This window comes from Chiloscyllium plagiosum, chromosome 20 (assembly GCF_004010195.1).
Source record: "Chiloscyllium plagiosum isolate BGI_BamShark_2017 chromosome 20, ASM401019v2, whole genome shotgun sequence".
Classification (NCBI taxonomy): Eukaryota; Metazoa; Chordata; class Chondrichthyes; order Orectolobiformes; family Hemiscylliidae; genus Chiloscyllium; species Chiloscyllium plagiosum.
The window spans coordinates 2,078,013-2,093,856 of NC_057729.1; the positions used below are offsets into that span (position 1 = coordinate 2,078,013).

The 15,844-nt window shown below is 42.0% G+C and overlaps 1 protein-coding gene across 4 annotated transcripts in view; it reads right to left on the reverse strand.

The window, feature by feature from the left end:
• Positions 1-15,844, reverse strand: part of pcif1 (phosphorylated CTD interacting factor 1) — a 106,201-nt gene that overhangs the window by 50,418 nt on the left and 39,939 nt on the right. For all 4 annotated transcript variants that reach the window (XR_006314611.1, XR_006314610.1, XM_043710096.1 and 1 more), the window contains exons 7-10: positions 13,869-13,952; positions 10,430-10,529; positions 4,095-4,257; positions 2,761-2,933 (exon numbers count right to left, since the gene is read on the reverse strand). Coding sequence is in view for 2 of the 4 variants with exons in the window: in XM_043710096.1 (XP_043566031.1) it covers positions 2,761-2,933; positions 4,095-4,257; positions 10,430-10,529; positions 13,869-13,952 (520 nt within the window). In the remaining 2 variants the exon portion in view is untranslated. The remainder of the gene's footprint in view (positions 1-2,760; positions 2,934-4,094; positions 4,258-10,429; positions 10,530-13,868; positions 13,953-15,844) is intronic.

Sequence of the window (15,844 nt, forward strand, 5' to 3'; positions counted from 1 at the left end):
CATCGGTTTCCTCCCACAGTGGAAAGATGTGCAGATTAGGTGGATCAGCTATGCTAAATTGCTCTGTAGTGTCCAGGAATGTGCAGGCTAGTTCGTTAGCTATGGTAAATGTGGGGTTAGGATGGTCTTCGAAGAGTTGATGCAGACTTGATGGGCCGAATGGCATCTATCTACATCGTAGGGATTCTTAATTAAGTCCAGTTGGTGGAACGTCCTCCCGCTAGGGAATAGTCATGACCTTCTAGTCTCCTAGTTGTGGCTTTGGACTCTATTCTGTGGTGAAATTCATTTCTTGTGAGTGCAGTTGTGCCAGAGAAGGCTGAATTCTTGGTGAAACACAACAATAATGCAATAGGAGCTAATTGCAAGAGTCTCAATTGGTCATTCAGAACAGTTCAGGGTCACTGATAAACTGTCGTAGTTCACAGTTAACTAAAGAAAGAGACAGAGATGGGAACTCCATGTTAAGGGTGCTGATGTTTAGTTGTTCTTCAGGGAAAGAGTCAACAGCAATTTGATGGTCTGTGCAGTTAGAACAAAGGCAGGAAGAAATTCAATGAATTAGTGAGCTGTTAAGTTTTAGAGTCTGGACTCAGAAGAAATCCTGGGGAGCTAGAGGAAGTTCACTGGCCCTATTCTGGAGGGAAACAGAGAAAGATTCAGAAGCCTGTGAGTATTATTACTGAACAAGATTACAGCTCCGGAAATACCCAGAGGGAAGTACTCGCTTGGTGAAGTTGGGTGTCAACAGAAAGCAGGAGTTCTACCTGTGAGTGAGTACTGGAGCACAGTATTCGGAATCTGGGGGAGCAAGGATCCAGAAAAGGAGTATGATCAGAATAGGAACAGTTATTGAGGCAGCCCATGACAGAATAACCCTTGAGAGAATTTCAAGGCCAGATCAGCAGAAGTAAAGAATTGCATTCCCTTGTGAAGTTCAATGAGATTTGATGACCACATTGTGTCATAACATCTAAAGAAGGAATTGCTGAGAAACCCATAGGATTGATCATACTTGTATATGATGTGTGCTGTAGGAGGTTGAATCACTATTGCCCATTTTTTACCAGTTAATTCTGAGTATTTGAAAGATGATGAATATGTACTGTGGATTATATTACTGTTCTAATTTATAAAGTATTGTTGTGTTCAAACCATGGCCTCTTGTGGCTTTATTCTCTTTGAAAATCCCTTGAATCTCACCTTTTGTCCACATTAAAAATGAAAGGTTACTGAAGTTGCAACTAAAGTTGCTATGACTTTTCTGGAAAGGGATCATTTGTCTCTGATTTATCTGCAAACATTGATGAAGGTTGGGTCAATAGCATTTGAAGAAAAGTTGGACTTAGAATCAAAAACAAGGGCTAAGAAAGAAGATATTGTTTAAGGTATTAATCAGCACCTAGGATTACAAGAAAACCCAAGCCAAATGATAAACGGCTTCAATTGGTTAGAATTCACTTACAGAAGAATAACTGTGTTACGAAGTTGTCATGGAAACCAAAAGAGTAACGGCAGCTTCAAGAAGAGGTGGTAGCAACTTAACAGCAACAGAAAGACCTGTAGAATTTCGCCACCCTCAACTTAAATGAGTTTTTCATTGGCTTAATTTCTCACTGATGTCCATTTTCAGGTGGGATGCTGGGTAAAAATCTTGCCCTTACATAAATAGTACTGACCATGAAAAAGCAAAACATCTGATATCATAAATTACTCAAGAAAATAACCAAATCTTTGAATGTCCTCTGAGTTTTCTCAGGTGTTTTAGAACTAAGACTAAACAGAGCAATACTGAGTTAATAAGCATCTAAAAGAGGTGCAAAAAGCAAAGAAATCAAGGGATATAGATAGAGCATTCATTAAAAGAAGCAATGTGGATTATTGTGGATATTAAAAACAAAAATAAACACAGGAATTATTTTAGATGAATAGAACTGAAAAGCCAAGAAGTCCTGTTGGATAATAGTTTGAAAATAGGCTGCAGTCCGTTTTGATATTCCAATAAAGATAGCATACTGGAAAAAATGAAAGGAAGACTCACCAGACCAGAACAGTAGCAGCATAGAGACACAGTGGTTTTAACTGTTGCCTCACAGCACCAGAGATCTGGGTTCAATTCTACAACCAGTCTATGTGGAGTTTGCACATTCTCCCCGTGCCTGCGTGTGTTTCCCCCAGGCGCTCCGGTTTCCTCCCACAGTCTAAAGATATGCAGGTTAGATGGATTGTCCTGCTAAATTGCCCCACAGTCTCCAGGGATGAGTAGACTAGATGGATAGCCATGGCAAATGCAGGGTTACAAGGATAGGGTAGGTGGATGGGTCTGGATGGGATGGTCTTCAGTTTGGAGTTGATGAGCTGAATGACCTGCTTCCACACTGTAGGGTTCTATGTGCTGTTTTGTTATAATGATCAGGAAAGACTGCACCATTCTCGTTGAAGAACGAGAGGTGATGGAGGAATTTAAAACTATTCAAAGGCTTGGTATAGAAGGTGCTTCTATTTGTAAGGGATATCAAAATTAGGACTCATAAATATGATCAGGATAAGCACTAGAGTGGGAAATAAGTAGAAGGATATACTGATAGGGTTATCTGCATGTGGAGCATGAAGAGTGGCACAAACCAGTTGGGTTAATGGTCTCTTTCTGCCCTGTAAATACAGAAAAACAATAATCTAGCTGGTCGTGGTGCAAAGCAGAAGACATTTCACACCCTCTCATCTTGCATGATCAGATAAAAGAACAAGTAAATGACCCACCAGTTTACTCAAGTAGTTCCGGCTGATTTTTCTAACTTCTCCTTTATATCGTATACAGGCAACTTCATTCTCAAAGTGCAAATCAGCACGTGGGAGTGGGATTGCAGGGAATGCCAGTCTCAAAGGGTAGCAGTACACCAGTCTGTCCATTACCTCCGGCCTCTCTACCTCTTCTATGGGAAAACAAATAGCAGGACAGGTTTACAGCTAACATTAGAAACCAAAGAAATGTTTCTGAAAGAAAATGCAAACAGAAATTATAGATGCAATGCAGAATATAATGGTAGAATTTTACAGATCAGGAAACCAGTTGGCACATTATGTCTGAGCTAGCTGAAAACAAGCTGTCCAGCCCATTCCATTTTCCAACACTTCATTAGTCCATAGCCCTACAGGTTACAGCCAATGTTCATCACTTTATTTTCTCTTGTGCAGAGCCTTCTAAATATTTCTTGTGGTCACACATATGTAGTAACTTAGAAGGTACAACTTGTACTCAAATTGCTGCCACTTCAAGCACTTCAGGTACAAATCTAAGTATTTTTAAACACAGAGTTTTTCTCACTCTATCACCTATTCAGACAATGGGTTCTCAACTCCTACGCTAAGAAATAACCTGACTGCAGTTTTCAAGATATTACAGGGAACAGATATGGTAGATATAGAGATTAACTACCATTGGCTGGACATTATAAGACTGGGGGCGCAGTATAAAATTACTGCCAAATCTTTCGAGGGTGGAATTAGAAAATAATTTTGCATGCAAGCTTGGATCTCTCTCTCAAATATACAACCCAATTGTTAAATTTAAAACCAAGACAAATAACTTTTGCTCGCCAAAGATATGATGGGAATGGGAGAGCTAGGTCACGGTCCAATCACGCTCTCAGTGAATGATGGAGTAGATGTAAAGGGGTAAATTACCGATTGCTGTTCCTATGAAATGAACCAATTACAAGAGACCGACACAGAAAGAGGTCAATCAACAGAGTAGATCAATGTTACAGATTCTGGATCAGTGGTGCTGGAAGAGCACAGCAATTCAGGCAGCATCCGAGGACAGGCACCTGTCCTCAGATGCTGCCTGAATTGCTGTGCTCTTCCAGCACCACTGATCCAGAATCTGGTTTCCAGCATCTGCAGTCATTGTTTTTACCTACAATGTTACAGATGAACAGTGCTATATAATTAAGGGAATATCAGACACTGTGTTTCTCAGATCATAGTGGATTACTGGACAGATTGTGAGTTTAAATGTCACCGCAGCAATTTGAGAATTCAAATTCAGTTTTTAAAATCTGGTATCAGAGAAACTGTCAATGTGGTTCGCTCACCTGATATATTGCACTCTTTGAGTAATTGTAAATGCTTCTCACGGACCCGCTTCACGTATTCACCAGATATGTAATAGATCTTCCCACAGATTGCTTCCACAGAATCTTTTGCCACTGCTGCTACATGGGGCCCACACTGTTTCCGCAAGTGCTCAAGTCTCTCCTGCAAACAAGCAAAAGTCCAATAGATCAGATCACTGCAGACAGAGAGAAACTAACTCTTGGAAAGTCAGGTTATTCCTTAGCGTGGGAGTTGAGAACCCATTGTCTGAATAGTGGTACAGAGAGAAAAACACTGTGTTTAAAAATACTTGGATTTGTATCTGAAGTGCTTTAAATGGCAACAACTTGGAGATGTCTGTGTAATTTGAGTACAAATTGTACCTTCTAAGTTACTACATATGTGAGAGGACACAAGAAATATTTAAAAGGCTCTGCACAAAACAAAAACTGAGTCAGCATTCTCCATGTTGTTACGCTGTTTCAGCAATGAAGTTCATTCTAGGTACAAAACATCAACTCCACTCACATCCACTCAAGGATACGAATATGTGTAAAGGAGATTCCACACTGATTTGTGCAAGCGGCATTGAAATCTGCAGGAAGTTAAAGGTAATTCTGAGTTTGCATGGATACACGGACGTCAGTGCATTGAGCACAACGTGAGAGAAATCTTTGTTTTCATGTGTTTAGAATGGGAAGCTAGCAGCATTTATGAAGGCTTTGGAAATTATTCAAACTGTTCTGAGAGGCCTGACAGGAAGAATCGCAGAAATCTAAGTATGTGACTGTGTCTGCATAGGTGTGAGTGAGGTGACTCAGTCTGTATAGCAGAGGAATGGTGGTTACATCCATCAAGGAATGAAAATGACTCTGATTACACAGTTTGGAGCAGTAATTGTGTCTTTACTGCAGTGGAGAGGTGACTGTGCAGAAGTGGAGTCAAGACTGTGTCATTACAGGAGTGGAGATGTGACTGCAACTGTGCAGGCATATGGTAGGGGTGGGGGGAGCAAAGATAGAGTGGTACTGTGCAGTGAAGAGGTGACTGTTTCTGTACAGGAGTTGAGAGGTGACTGAGTCAGCACATGGGGAAATGGCTGTATCTATACAGAAGTGGAGGGATGACTAAGTCGCTACATGAGCAGAGAGGTGACTCAGTTTGTACAATAGTGCAAAGGTGTCAATACAGTAAATGGAGAAGTGCCTGTGTTAGTCCACAAGTGACTGTGTCTCTAAAGGTAGAGAAACAGATATATCTGGATAGAAGTGGAGAGGGGACGATGTCTGTACAGGAGTGGAGAGACGGGTGAACCTATATAAGAATAAACAAGTGAGTGTATCTATACAGGAGCAAGAGGAGACTGTGGCTCTATAAGAAGTGTCTGTGTCTGTATAGGAGTGGAGAGATAATTTTGTAAGTACAGCAGTGGAGAAGTGACAGGAATCAAGAGGTGGCTCTCCAAGCAGAATTGGGGAGATGGCTGGATATGATCAGAGTGGCAAATTAACTGTCTCTGTAGAGATGGACAGGAACTGCCACTACAGAAAAAGTGCAATGGCCGTATCTGTACTAGATGGGAGATGTGATTGCATCTGTACAGGAATGAAAAGATGGCTGTATGTGTACAAGTGACGTGATTGTGTCAGTACCAAGTGAAGATGTGACTCTGTCTTTAAAGGAGATGGGAAAGGCTCTACTTGTACACGAGTGGAGAAGTGACAGCACGCGGACTGAGTAGAGATCTGGCTATTCAGTCATGTACTAAACATATTACTTTGACTGTATAGGATTGTTTATGTAACACTAACTGTATAGGAATGGGAAGGTTTTCCTTTATATGGGAGGAGTAAAGTTGTGATTTTATCCGTACATGAGTGGAAAGGTGATTTTCTCTGTACAGGATTAGAGAGATGAGCATGTCTGTACTGATGTGGAGAGGTGACTGTGCCTCTACAAGAGTGGAGAGGTGATTGTGTTTGTACACGAGTGGGGAAAGGAACGTGTGAACATAGGAGCGAAGAAAGAACTGTATCTATGCAGGAGTGAAGAGGTGATTGTCGTTGAACACATTGAGAAAGGATTGTATCTGTGCTGGAATGGAGAAGGGACTGTATCTGTAGGGGAACAGAGAGGTGGCTGTATATGTTCAGGGGTGGAGAGTTGGCTGTGCCTATATTTCTGATGAGGAGTACCTGTGAGAAACCAAGTAACGAATTAAGTGTAAGAATACTATATGTTCCAACAAAATTTAACCTAGCACCCAACTCATTAATTTACAGCTATAATTCTCTTATCAAATCCCATCTTCCAGGACTAAGCCTACAATCAAAGCCCAATCCACCAGTGTACTAACACGATGAATGTCTTTTAGAGTCCTCACTTAGCTACTGTATTCAGTGCAAAACACATTTACATGAGAACTTTATATCATCACAGTAGGACAAACTCCAAATGTACTGTAATGAATGTATTAAACCACAGCCTTGCAGGAGCCTTTAGTTCAGAGTTTTGCTATAATTGATGGGAATGGGCGTTTTTTGCGGGAGTCAGCATACTAGAATTTCCACCTTTAATTTATTTTTATGGTGATAAAGACATACATGCTCTCCTATACTCTGTTACTTCAAAGAACTATTATATAATTGTCGAAAAAAAGACACATTTTGGCAAAATTTCTCATTTTACACTCACCATTACATTCACAAAAATAATAACAAATGGGGATAACACTTTATAGTATATGAGAAGAAAGTGCCTGTTGGCTGGCACATGGACTCTGATTGGTAGAGTGTCATCACGGTAAATGCACCAGTTAGATGATGACTAACAAGCTTTGTTTAAATTTAAACCACACAGATTCACTTTAATTGGTCAGGGCATTGCTCTGAGCAATGAACCAGAAAATGGTTGTCAACTATTTTGTTTAATTGGAAAAGTGTAGCGTGTGCTCATGTACTTTCTGTCTGCAAAGAACAAAGCCTTACGTTTAAATGTTAAGCTTCTTTTAGGTACAAGTGGACCTCACTGCAAGCCCAAAAGACAATCTCAATCTTAAAACTGGTTGCCATCAATCTGGCAGCATCTGTGGACCAAAGTGCAGTCTGAATTTGTCCAAGTTCAAGTCATTCTGAAGAAGAGTTTTAGCGGATTCCAAACATTAACTCTGCTTTTCTGTTCACAGATGATGCCAGGCCTGTTGAGTTTTCCGAGCATTGTCTGTTTTCATTGCAGACCCCAAACCACTCTTGTGTAAAGAAGTTTTTTCTCACAGCACATTTTCTTCATTTGCAAATCACTTTAAATCTGTGCTACCCTGTTCTCAATATTTTTACAAACAGGAAAATTAGCCCCATCCTATTCAGCCTCTCCCTATAGCTCAAAAAATCCTCCAACCGTGGCAACATCTTTGTAAATCTTTTCTGAACCCTTTTAAGTTTCACAACATCTTTCCTATAGCAGGGAGACCAAAACTGAACACAGTACTCCAAAAGTGGCCGAATCAAAGTCCTCAATAGTCACAACATGACATACCAAATCCTGTACTCAAAGCACTGACCAATAAAGGCAAGCATACCAAAAACCTTCTTCACTATCCTATCTATCTGTGACTCCACTTTCAAGGAACTATGAACTTGCACTCCAAAGTCTCTTTGTACAGTAACAATCCCCAGGTGAGTACAAGCTCTATTGTCAATAATCCTGTCCAGAAGCCTCCCCACCACTGAAGTTAAGTGTGGTGAAATCCACATTTATCCCATGTGGTTGAAGTGTCCTAAGACAGAAGATGAGGCATTCTTCCTCCAGGCATCAGGTGGTCAGGGTTTGGCGATAGAGGAGGCCCAGGACCTGCATGTCCTTGGTGAAGTGGGAGGGGGAGTTAAAGTATTCAGCTCCAGGGCAATGGGGTCGGTTGGTGCGGGTGTCCCAGGGATGTTCTCTGAAACGATCTGCAAGTTGGCATCCTATCTCCCCAAAGTAGAGGAGACCACATCAGGTGCGACGGATGCAGTAGATGAGGTGTGTGGAAGTACAAGTAAATTTCTGTTGGACGTGGAAGGATGCTTTGGGGTTTTGGAGGGAAGTATGTGTGTGCGTGCGTGTGTGTGTGTGTGGGGGGGGGGAGATGTGGGCACAGGTTTTGCACTTCCTGCGATGGCAGGGGAAGGTGCTGGGAGTGGAGGTTGGGTTGGCGGGGTGCCATGGACCTAACAAGGGAGTTGTGGAAGGCATGGTCTCTCCAAAATGCAGGTAGGGGTGGGGAGGGAAATATATCTCTGGTGGTGGAGTCTGTTTGTAGTTGGTGGAAATTACGGAGGATGCTGTGTGGAAGTACAAGTAAATTTCTGTTGGACGTGGAAGGATGCTTTGGGGTTTTGGAGGGAAGTATGTGTGTGCGTGCGTGTGTTGCGATGGCAGGGGACTGTGCTGGAGGGAAGGGTGGGTTGGTGTGGGGCGTGGACCTGACAAGGGAGTTGCAGAGGGAATGGTCTCTCCAAAATGCAGATAGGGTGGGGAGGGAAATATATCTCTGGTGGTGGGGTCTGTTTGTAGGTGGCTGAAATGGTGGTAGATGTTGCACTGTATCTGGAGGTTGGTGGGGTAATGGTGAGGACCAGGGGGTTTCTGTCCTTGTTGCGGTTGGGGGGGTGGGGTTCAAGGGTGGAGGTGTGGGAAATGGAGGAGATGTGCTGGAGGGCATAACTGACCACTTGGGAGGGGAAATTGCGGTCTTTAAAGAAGGAGGCTATCAGAGATGTTCTATGGTGGAACTGGTCCTCCTGGGTGCAGATGTGGCAGAGGAATTGGGAATAGGGATAGCATTTTTACAGAAGGTAGGGTGGGAGGAGGTGTAGTCCAGGTAGCTGTGGGTGTCGGTGGGTTTGTAGTGGACGGCTGTGTTGATGGTCGCCGGAAATTGAGATGGAGAAGTCCAGGAAGGGGAGGAAGGTGTCTTCAGATAACCTTCAGGTGAACTTGAGGTCAGGGTAGAATGTGTTGGTGAAGCTGATGAACTTTTCAACCTCCTTGTGGGAGCACGAGGTGGCGCCGATACAGTCATCTAAATAGCGGAGGAAAAGGTGGGGGATGGTGCCAGTGTAACTGCGGAAGATGGACTGTTCCACGTACCCGACAAACAGGCAGGCATAGCTGAGGCCCATGTGGGTGCCCATGGCTAGCCCTTTGGTCTGGATGTAGGAGACATGGGGATTTCCCAAAACAAGCTGAAAAACACTTGTGGACTTGTGTAAGAGCAACATGCTGCTGGTGCTACATATCCTCACCCTTCATTATAGTCACATATGTATGGGCTGCCAAAGACAGACAAAGTGATGTCTTATCTATGACTTGTACTCCACAACATGAATTTTTTTTAAAAATGTCCTTATGTGAACAAGACAAAAAGCTCTGAAAAATGTGTCTTTTTCAGAAATACTCACTTTCTGTACTATCAAAACCATATTTATTGTATAATTTGCCTTGTCCCTTTACAAATTTCATTGTCCTTTAACCATTCCCTACCCTGTCCATTGCTATTTGGTTCCAAGATCTGGTCAGGATTCCCTTGACCTCTCCATCGTATCCATCATTCCAGGCATCATTCCCCAGATTCCCTGGCCTGGCCATCTTACCTCTGATCTGGTTATCACATCCTGGTCCAGCCATTAATATCTTAATCCAGGCACTGCTCCTCAGACCTAGCCATCATATCACAGGACCAGTCACCTTTTCCCTGGCTCAACTACTGTTTCCTTATCATGGTCATCATATCCTAACCAGGTCACTGATGCCCTAAGAGAAAGTGAGGACTGCAGATGCTGGAGACCAGAGTTGAAAAATGTGATTAGATTAGATTAGATTAGATTACTTACAGTATGGAAACAGGCCCTTCGGCCCAACAAGTCCACACCGACCCGCCGAAGCGTAACCCACCCATACCCCTACATTTACCCCTTTACCTAACACTACGGGCAATTTAGCATGGCCAATTCACCTGACTTGCACATCTTTGGACTGTGGGAGGAAACCGGAGCCCCCGGAGGAAACCCACGCAGACACGGGGAGAACGTGCAAACTCCACACAGTCAGTCGCCTGAGTCGGGAATTGAACCCGGGTCTCTGGCGCTGCGAGGCAGCAGTGCTAACCACTGTGCCACCGTGCCGCCCACAATGGGAATGTGGTGCTGGAAAAACACAGCGGGCCAGGTAGCATCCGAGGAGCAGGAGAATCGATGTTTCGGGCATAAGCCCTTCTTCAGGAACTGATGCCCTAACCTGACCATCATTCACTTGACACCACCACATTCCCATTGGACCGCAATCTTTCCCATACCATATAGTCTTCCTTTGTGGCAGATGGTTCTTTTCGTAGCCAGTTGAAAGTATCTTCAACATTCCACTTCACAGTTTTCCTGACATCTGGGGTAGCATTTCTGAGGAAGAACAAGAGTTAGTCAGGATAGAGAGGCATAAACTTATTATTGAGACAAGGATTTGCTAATTACACAACTGGATCAGACAAGATTGCTCTGATGGCAACAGACTCCTTCGCTCACTATTGCTCATGATCTATCTATTCAATGTACCATCTTCAACAGATTTTGGGAAAATTCCAATACAAATACATTTACATTTGTGTTTGCTTGATCAGCCTGTTGTCTGACATGTGTAGAAACTTATCACTACGTTTTACAGGTTTCTGAACCAAAGTAAGAGAAATCCATTACCCGATTGGGATGATGTGGAACAAGAACAAAGAACAAGAAAAATTACAGCACAGGAACGGGCCATTCGGCCCTTCAAGCCTGTGCCAATCCAGATCCTCTATCTAATTTGTCACCTATTTTCTAAGGGTCTGCATTCCTATGCTCCCTGCCCATTCATGTATCTGTCTAGATACATCTTACATGCCACTACCGTGCCCACCTCTACCACCTCCGCTGGCAATGCGTTCCAGGCAGGTGCAGGCATCCATTTCCTTCCAACTACTTAGACCTAAAATCAAACAATAGCAAGAAATACAGTTTAGAGCATCCTCCCCACCACCCTTACCCAAGTGAATACACAGCCTTCCTTTTAATGGAATCACTCTATGCATTGCAACACCAGTTCTAATCTGCAGTCGATTATCCAGCTCTTGGTGGCATACGTACTACAGATCTTGTTAAGGACATAAGTTAGCTGCTGGAGGACTTCAATGTCCACCTCTAGGAATGGCTCAGTAGCATCACTACCTACCAAGTCCAAAAGAACACAGCATTGAGTCTCGGCCTGGAGCAGGTGGTAAAAGAAAAATGAAGAATCTACTTGACCTTGTTCTCAGCAATCTATCTGCACCAGATGCATCCATCAATGACAGCACTGGTAAGAGTGACTCTGGTACGTTCCTTCTGAACACTAAGTTCCGTGTTCATGTTAAGGATTCCCTCAATCAAGTTATGTGGTATGACCACTGTGCTATCAAACAGACTTTGAACGGATCCAGCATCCTTGAGGCACTGTGGGACATCAGCAGCACCAGAACTGTATTCAACTACAGTGTGTAACCATGTAGTATTTTATATTCCTCACTCTACCATTACCATTAAACAGGAGATCAATGGTGGTTCAGTGAGAACTGCAAGATGAAATGCCAGGAATAACTGCAGGCAAATACAAAACTAAGGTATCAAACTAGACAGGATAACTTGTATGCCAAACAACAGAAGCAACAAACATACAGCTAAACAAATTCTAAACAAATGAATCAGATATAGGCTCTGCAATCCTGCCATATCCAGCCATGAATTCTGGTAACCAATTAAACAACTAATAGGAGGTGGAGGCTCCATAAATATCCACATCTTCAGCAATAGGGAAGCCCAGCACATCAATGCAAAAGAGAAAGCTGAAGCACTTGTAACAATCTTCAGCTAGAAGTACCGAGTGATCCATCTCAGCCTCGCTCTCCTGCTGTCCCTAGCAATAGATGCCAGTCTTCAAACAATTCAACTCAGTCTATGTGACATCAAGAAACACTGAAGGCACTGGATACTGCAAAGACTATGAGCCCTGACCAAATACCAGCAATAGTACACTGAAGATGTGCTCCAGGAGGGAGGTGAATGTCCTATCACCAAGTTTGCAGGTAACACCAATATAGGCAAATGATATGGATGACATAAAGAGTCCACAAAGAGAGAAAGACATTTTAAACAAATGGGTAAAAACTTGGAAGATGGAATATAATACAGGAAAATGTCAGGTAGCAGGAAGTTCAGAGGAGCTGAATATTTTTAAATGGAGAGAGACTATGGAAAACTACTGTATCAAGGGATTTGGGTGTCCCTCATGCGTAAATCACAAAAAAAACTAGAGTATAAGTTTAGCAGGTAATAAGGAAAGCAAATGGAATGTTGGTCTTTATTTCACCTTTCCATGTTGTATATCACCTGGAAGCTTTTCACTTTTCAGGAGGTTTAACTGTACTGGAGTTCATTGGAGAAGTAAGTACTCTTTGGGAGAGGTACAGGAATCCCATGGGAAAGGGGCAGAGGTCAAGTTTCCCTTTGGATTGTAAAAGCAGACAAAGATGGACAAAAAGTGGAGATAAATTCTCAAACTGCCGCTAGTACTCAGATTTCAGAAGCCCTGCCTCCCAAACCTGGCTGGTCTTCAAACTAAAGATAAGCTCTCAAGCCATTAAATACCCTTGGAACTGTCAAGGCATTTAAATGTGCTGGTCTTCAAACTGAAGAAAAAATTCTACAGTTTAAAAACATTCAGTACATGCTATTTTAACCGAGCTGTTGATATCAGTCTGCATGCTATTATTGTAGGGTTTATGCATGCTGGCTGATTTCACAATCAGATCCCAGCTAAAGATAATGAACAAGTAAAACCCAAGAATGAAATCTGGTTTGATTGACCATATGTTAAAGTTTTTTTGTAGTTGCTTAATGTAGTGTTTGGTCACTGAAACATATTCAGATGAGGCTGCAGATGCTCGTTACCAACAGTTCATTACACAAAAGAAAGAACAAATTCATACAGTTTATCAGAATGCCCAAACTGAGAATTAACAGGCTGTCTGAATATCCGACAGTAAGAAGTCCTGATGTATGTCTGAATATCTGACACTGAGACTTAACAGAGTCTTTATACAACAATGAGAATTCTCAAAGTCTCTGAATATCTGTAACTCAGAATTCTGAGAGATTGAAGGGATCACAGAGAATACCTGTCAGACTATGTGCCAGAGTTTGTCAAAATATAACTGACACCTTGAAACCTCCGAGAGTTTTTCTGAAAAGCTGGCCCTGAGATAGGAGATCATTGCATAACTCAACTAGCTATCCAGAGGGCTGGGCTTATGCTCCAGACACACAAGGTCAAACTAATGTTCAAAATAACAACACCAAAGAGAATTTAAAATTAATTAATTATGCTGCAAGAAAATTATAGTGGCATTAATAATGAACAGGAAATGACCAGCCTGTAAAAGCTCACTTGGTTCTCTAATGTACCTCAGTGAAGAAACCTACTATCTTATCTGGTCTACCCTTCATATGACTTCAAATCCACAGCAATACGGCTGACTCTTCACTGAAGAGATCCAACAGCCTACTCAGTTGTATGAAGTTACTACAGAACAAGTAATTTTGTTTAGTAACAAGTAACACTGTGGATAGACAGCAGAGATTCAAGAAGGTAGCTCATTCTGGAGAATAGTTAGAGATGGGCAATAAATATTGCCCTTGCCAGTGATCCCAAAAGCAGATTTAAAATAATACCTGGATTCAATCATCCGTTTTGCAGACTCAGCATATTTGAAAAGCAGTCTCCGGGCTTCCTCCCTGTACTTAATGCGAGACAACCTTTAAATGAAAGTACAAAGCTACATTTTAATTTCAGCATTCCATCTTCAATGCAGAAACTAATGTCACATTTAAAAAATTGAAACCAAAATAGTCAAGTAAAATCTTTAATAATTATGGCATGATCCTTCCAATACACAATTATTACAAGAGATGCTGTTTTGATACGGGTCTCAGTGTGCAGAGTGTTTACTTTCATTGCACTCAAAGAGACCTTGCATGAAAATCCTCTTCTGATATGTATACCTACCAATGTCTTGCATCACTGTTGTAAATCTCTCTCTATACTCTCTCCAGTGCCTCTATATTATTTTTCTAATATGGTGATCAGAAATTCACACAGCAAAAGGTTGCCATAATCTCATCAAACCATGGGGTTGCTCTCTCATTAACAAGAGAAATGACTGGTGGTGGTTTAATTTGTGGGTCACCAGACTCCAGGTGAGAGGAGAGAATGAGAAGAAGAGTCCTTCATAGCAACCTCAGCCAGTGTGGCAATTGAACCCCACATGGTTGGCATCACTCTGCATGACAAATCTGCCATCTAAATGACAGAGCTAACTTGCCCGCTCCACAATTCAGTATGATTATTGCTGATCATCCAACTCAGTAACATGTTCCTGCTATCGCCCCCATGCCCTATGCTCCCTTCAGCCAGAAGAACTATCTCTAACTCCTTCTCTCCGTGGCAGAGAATTCTGGGTAAAGACATTCTCATCTCAGTTATAAATGGCCTACCCCATTAAGATAGCATTAAATTACAAAGGGATATTGATAGACTAAGTGAATGGGCAAAACTGTGACAGATGAAATTAAATGCAAACAAGTATGAGGTTACCTATTTTGGACCAAAAAAAGGAATACAATACTTTCTAGATGGTATGAAGTTAAATACAGTGGATGTCTAATGAGATTTGGTGCATAAATCTTGAAAATGTCATCAACAGGTGCAGAAAATAATCAAGCAAGTTAATGAGCTAAGTTTTTCTCTGCCAAGTAAAGGCGTTAGATATAATTCCTGGGGCTAAAAGGATCAAAGGGTACAGGAAAATAGCAGGAACATGGTACTGAGTTGGACAATCAGCCTTAATGATCCACTTAGAATTTTCAACAATTTCGATTCTTGTTTAAGTTATGAGGAGAGATTACAAAAATTAGGCATGTTTTCTCTAGAATTAGATGGTTAAGGGGTAACCTGATCAACATCTTCAAGATATTAACAGGAAGAAAACATAGTCAATAAGATAAACTATATCCAGTGGTTAGGAATTCTAGAACTAGCAGGCAGAGTCCGAAATTAGGGCCAGACCGTTCAGGAAGCACTTCTACACACAAAGGAACACATATATTTGGAATACTCTTCCACAAACATCAGTGGATGCTGCATCAGTTGTTTATTTTAAATCTGAGATAGATGATTTTTTTATTATGCAAAGGTGTGAAGGGAGCTATGGACCAAAGGCAGGTATATGCAGTTCCTCGCAGATCAGTCATGATCTTATTGAATGGTGGAACAGGCTTGAGAGACTGAATGGCCCTACTCCTGTTCTTATGTTGCCATATCCTCAGAGTGTGATCACTGATTGTGGACTCCATTGTCATCAGGAATATGCTTTCTGCATTGACCCGGTCTAATCCTGTTACCAAGGCCACATGCAGCTGTCCAGCCAGCTGAGCTAACCAACCCCCTTTTAAATACACAGTATTCAACATGTGGTCCAAATAAGTATCACTATCACCTGCATATGTGGTTCTGTAAACAGGCATAGGCTTCATCTTTTTCACTGGTTTAGGTAGGGGATAAGGCACATGTATAATGTTACTCTCCCAAAGATGGGAAGCAAAGCTTGTCATAAGCAGCATACACTTTTTGGGCAGGTGGCAGCAGCAGG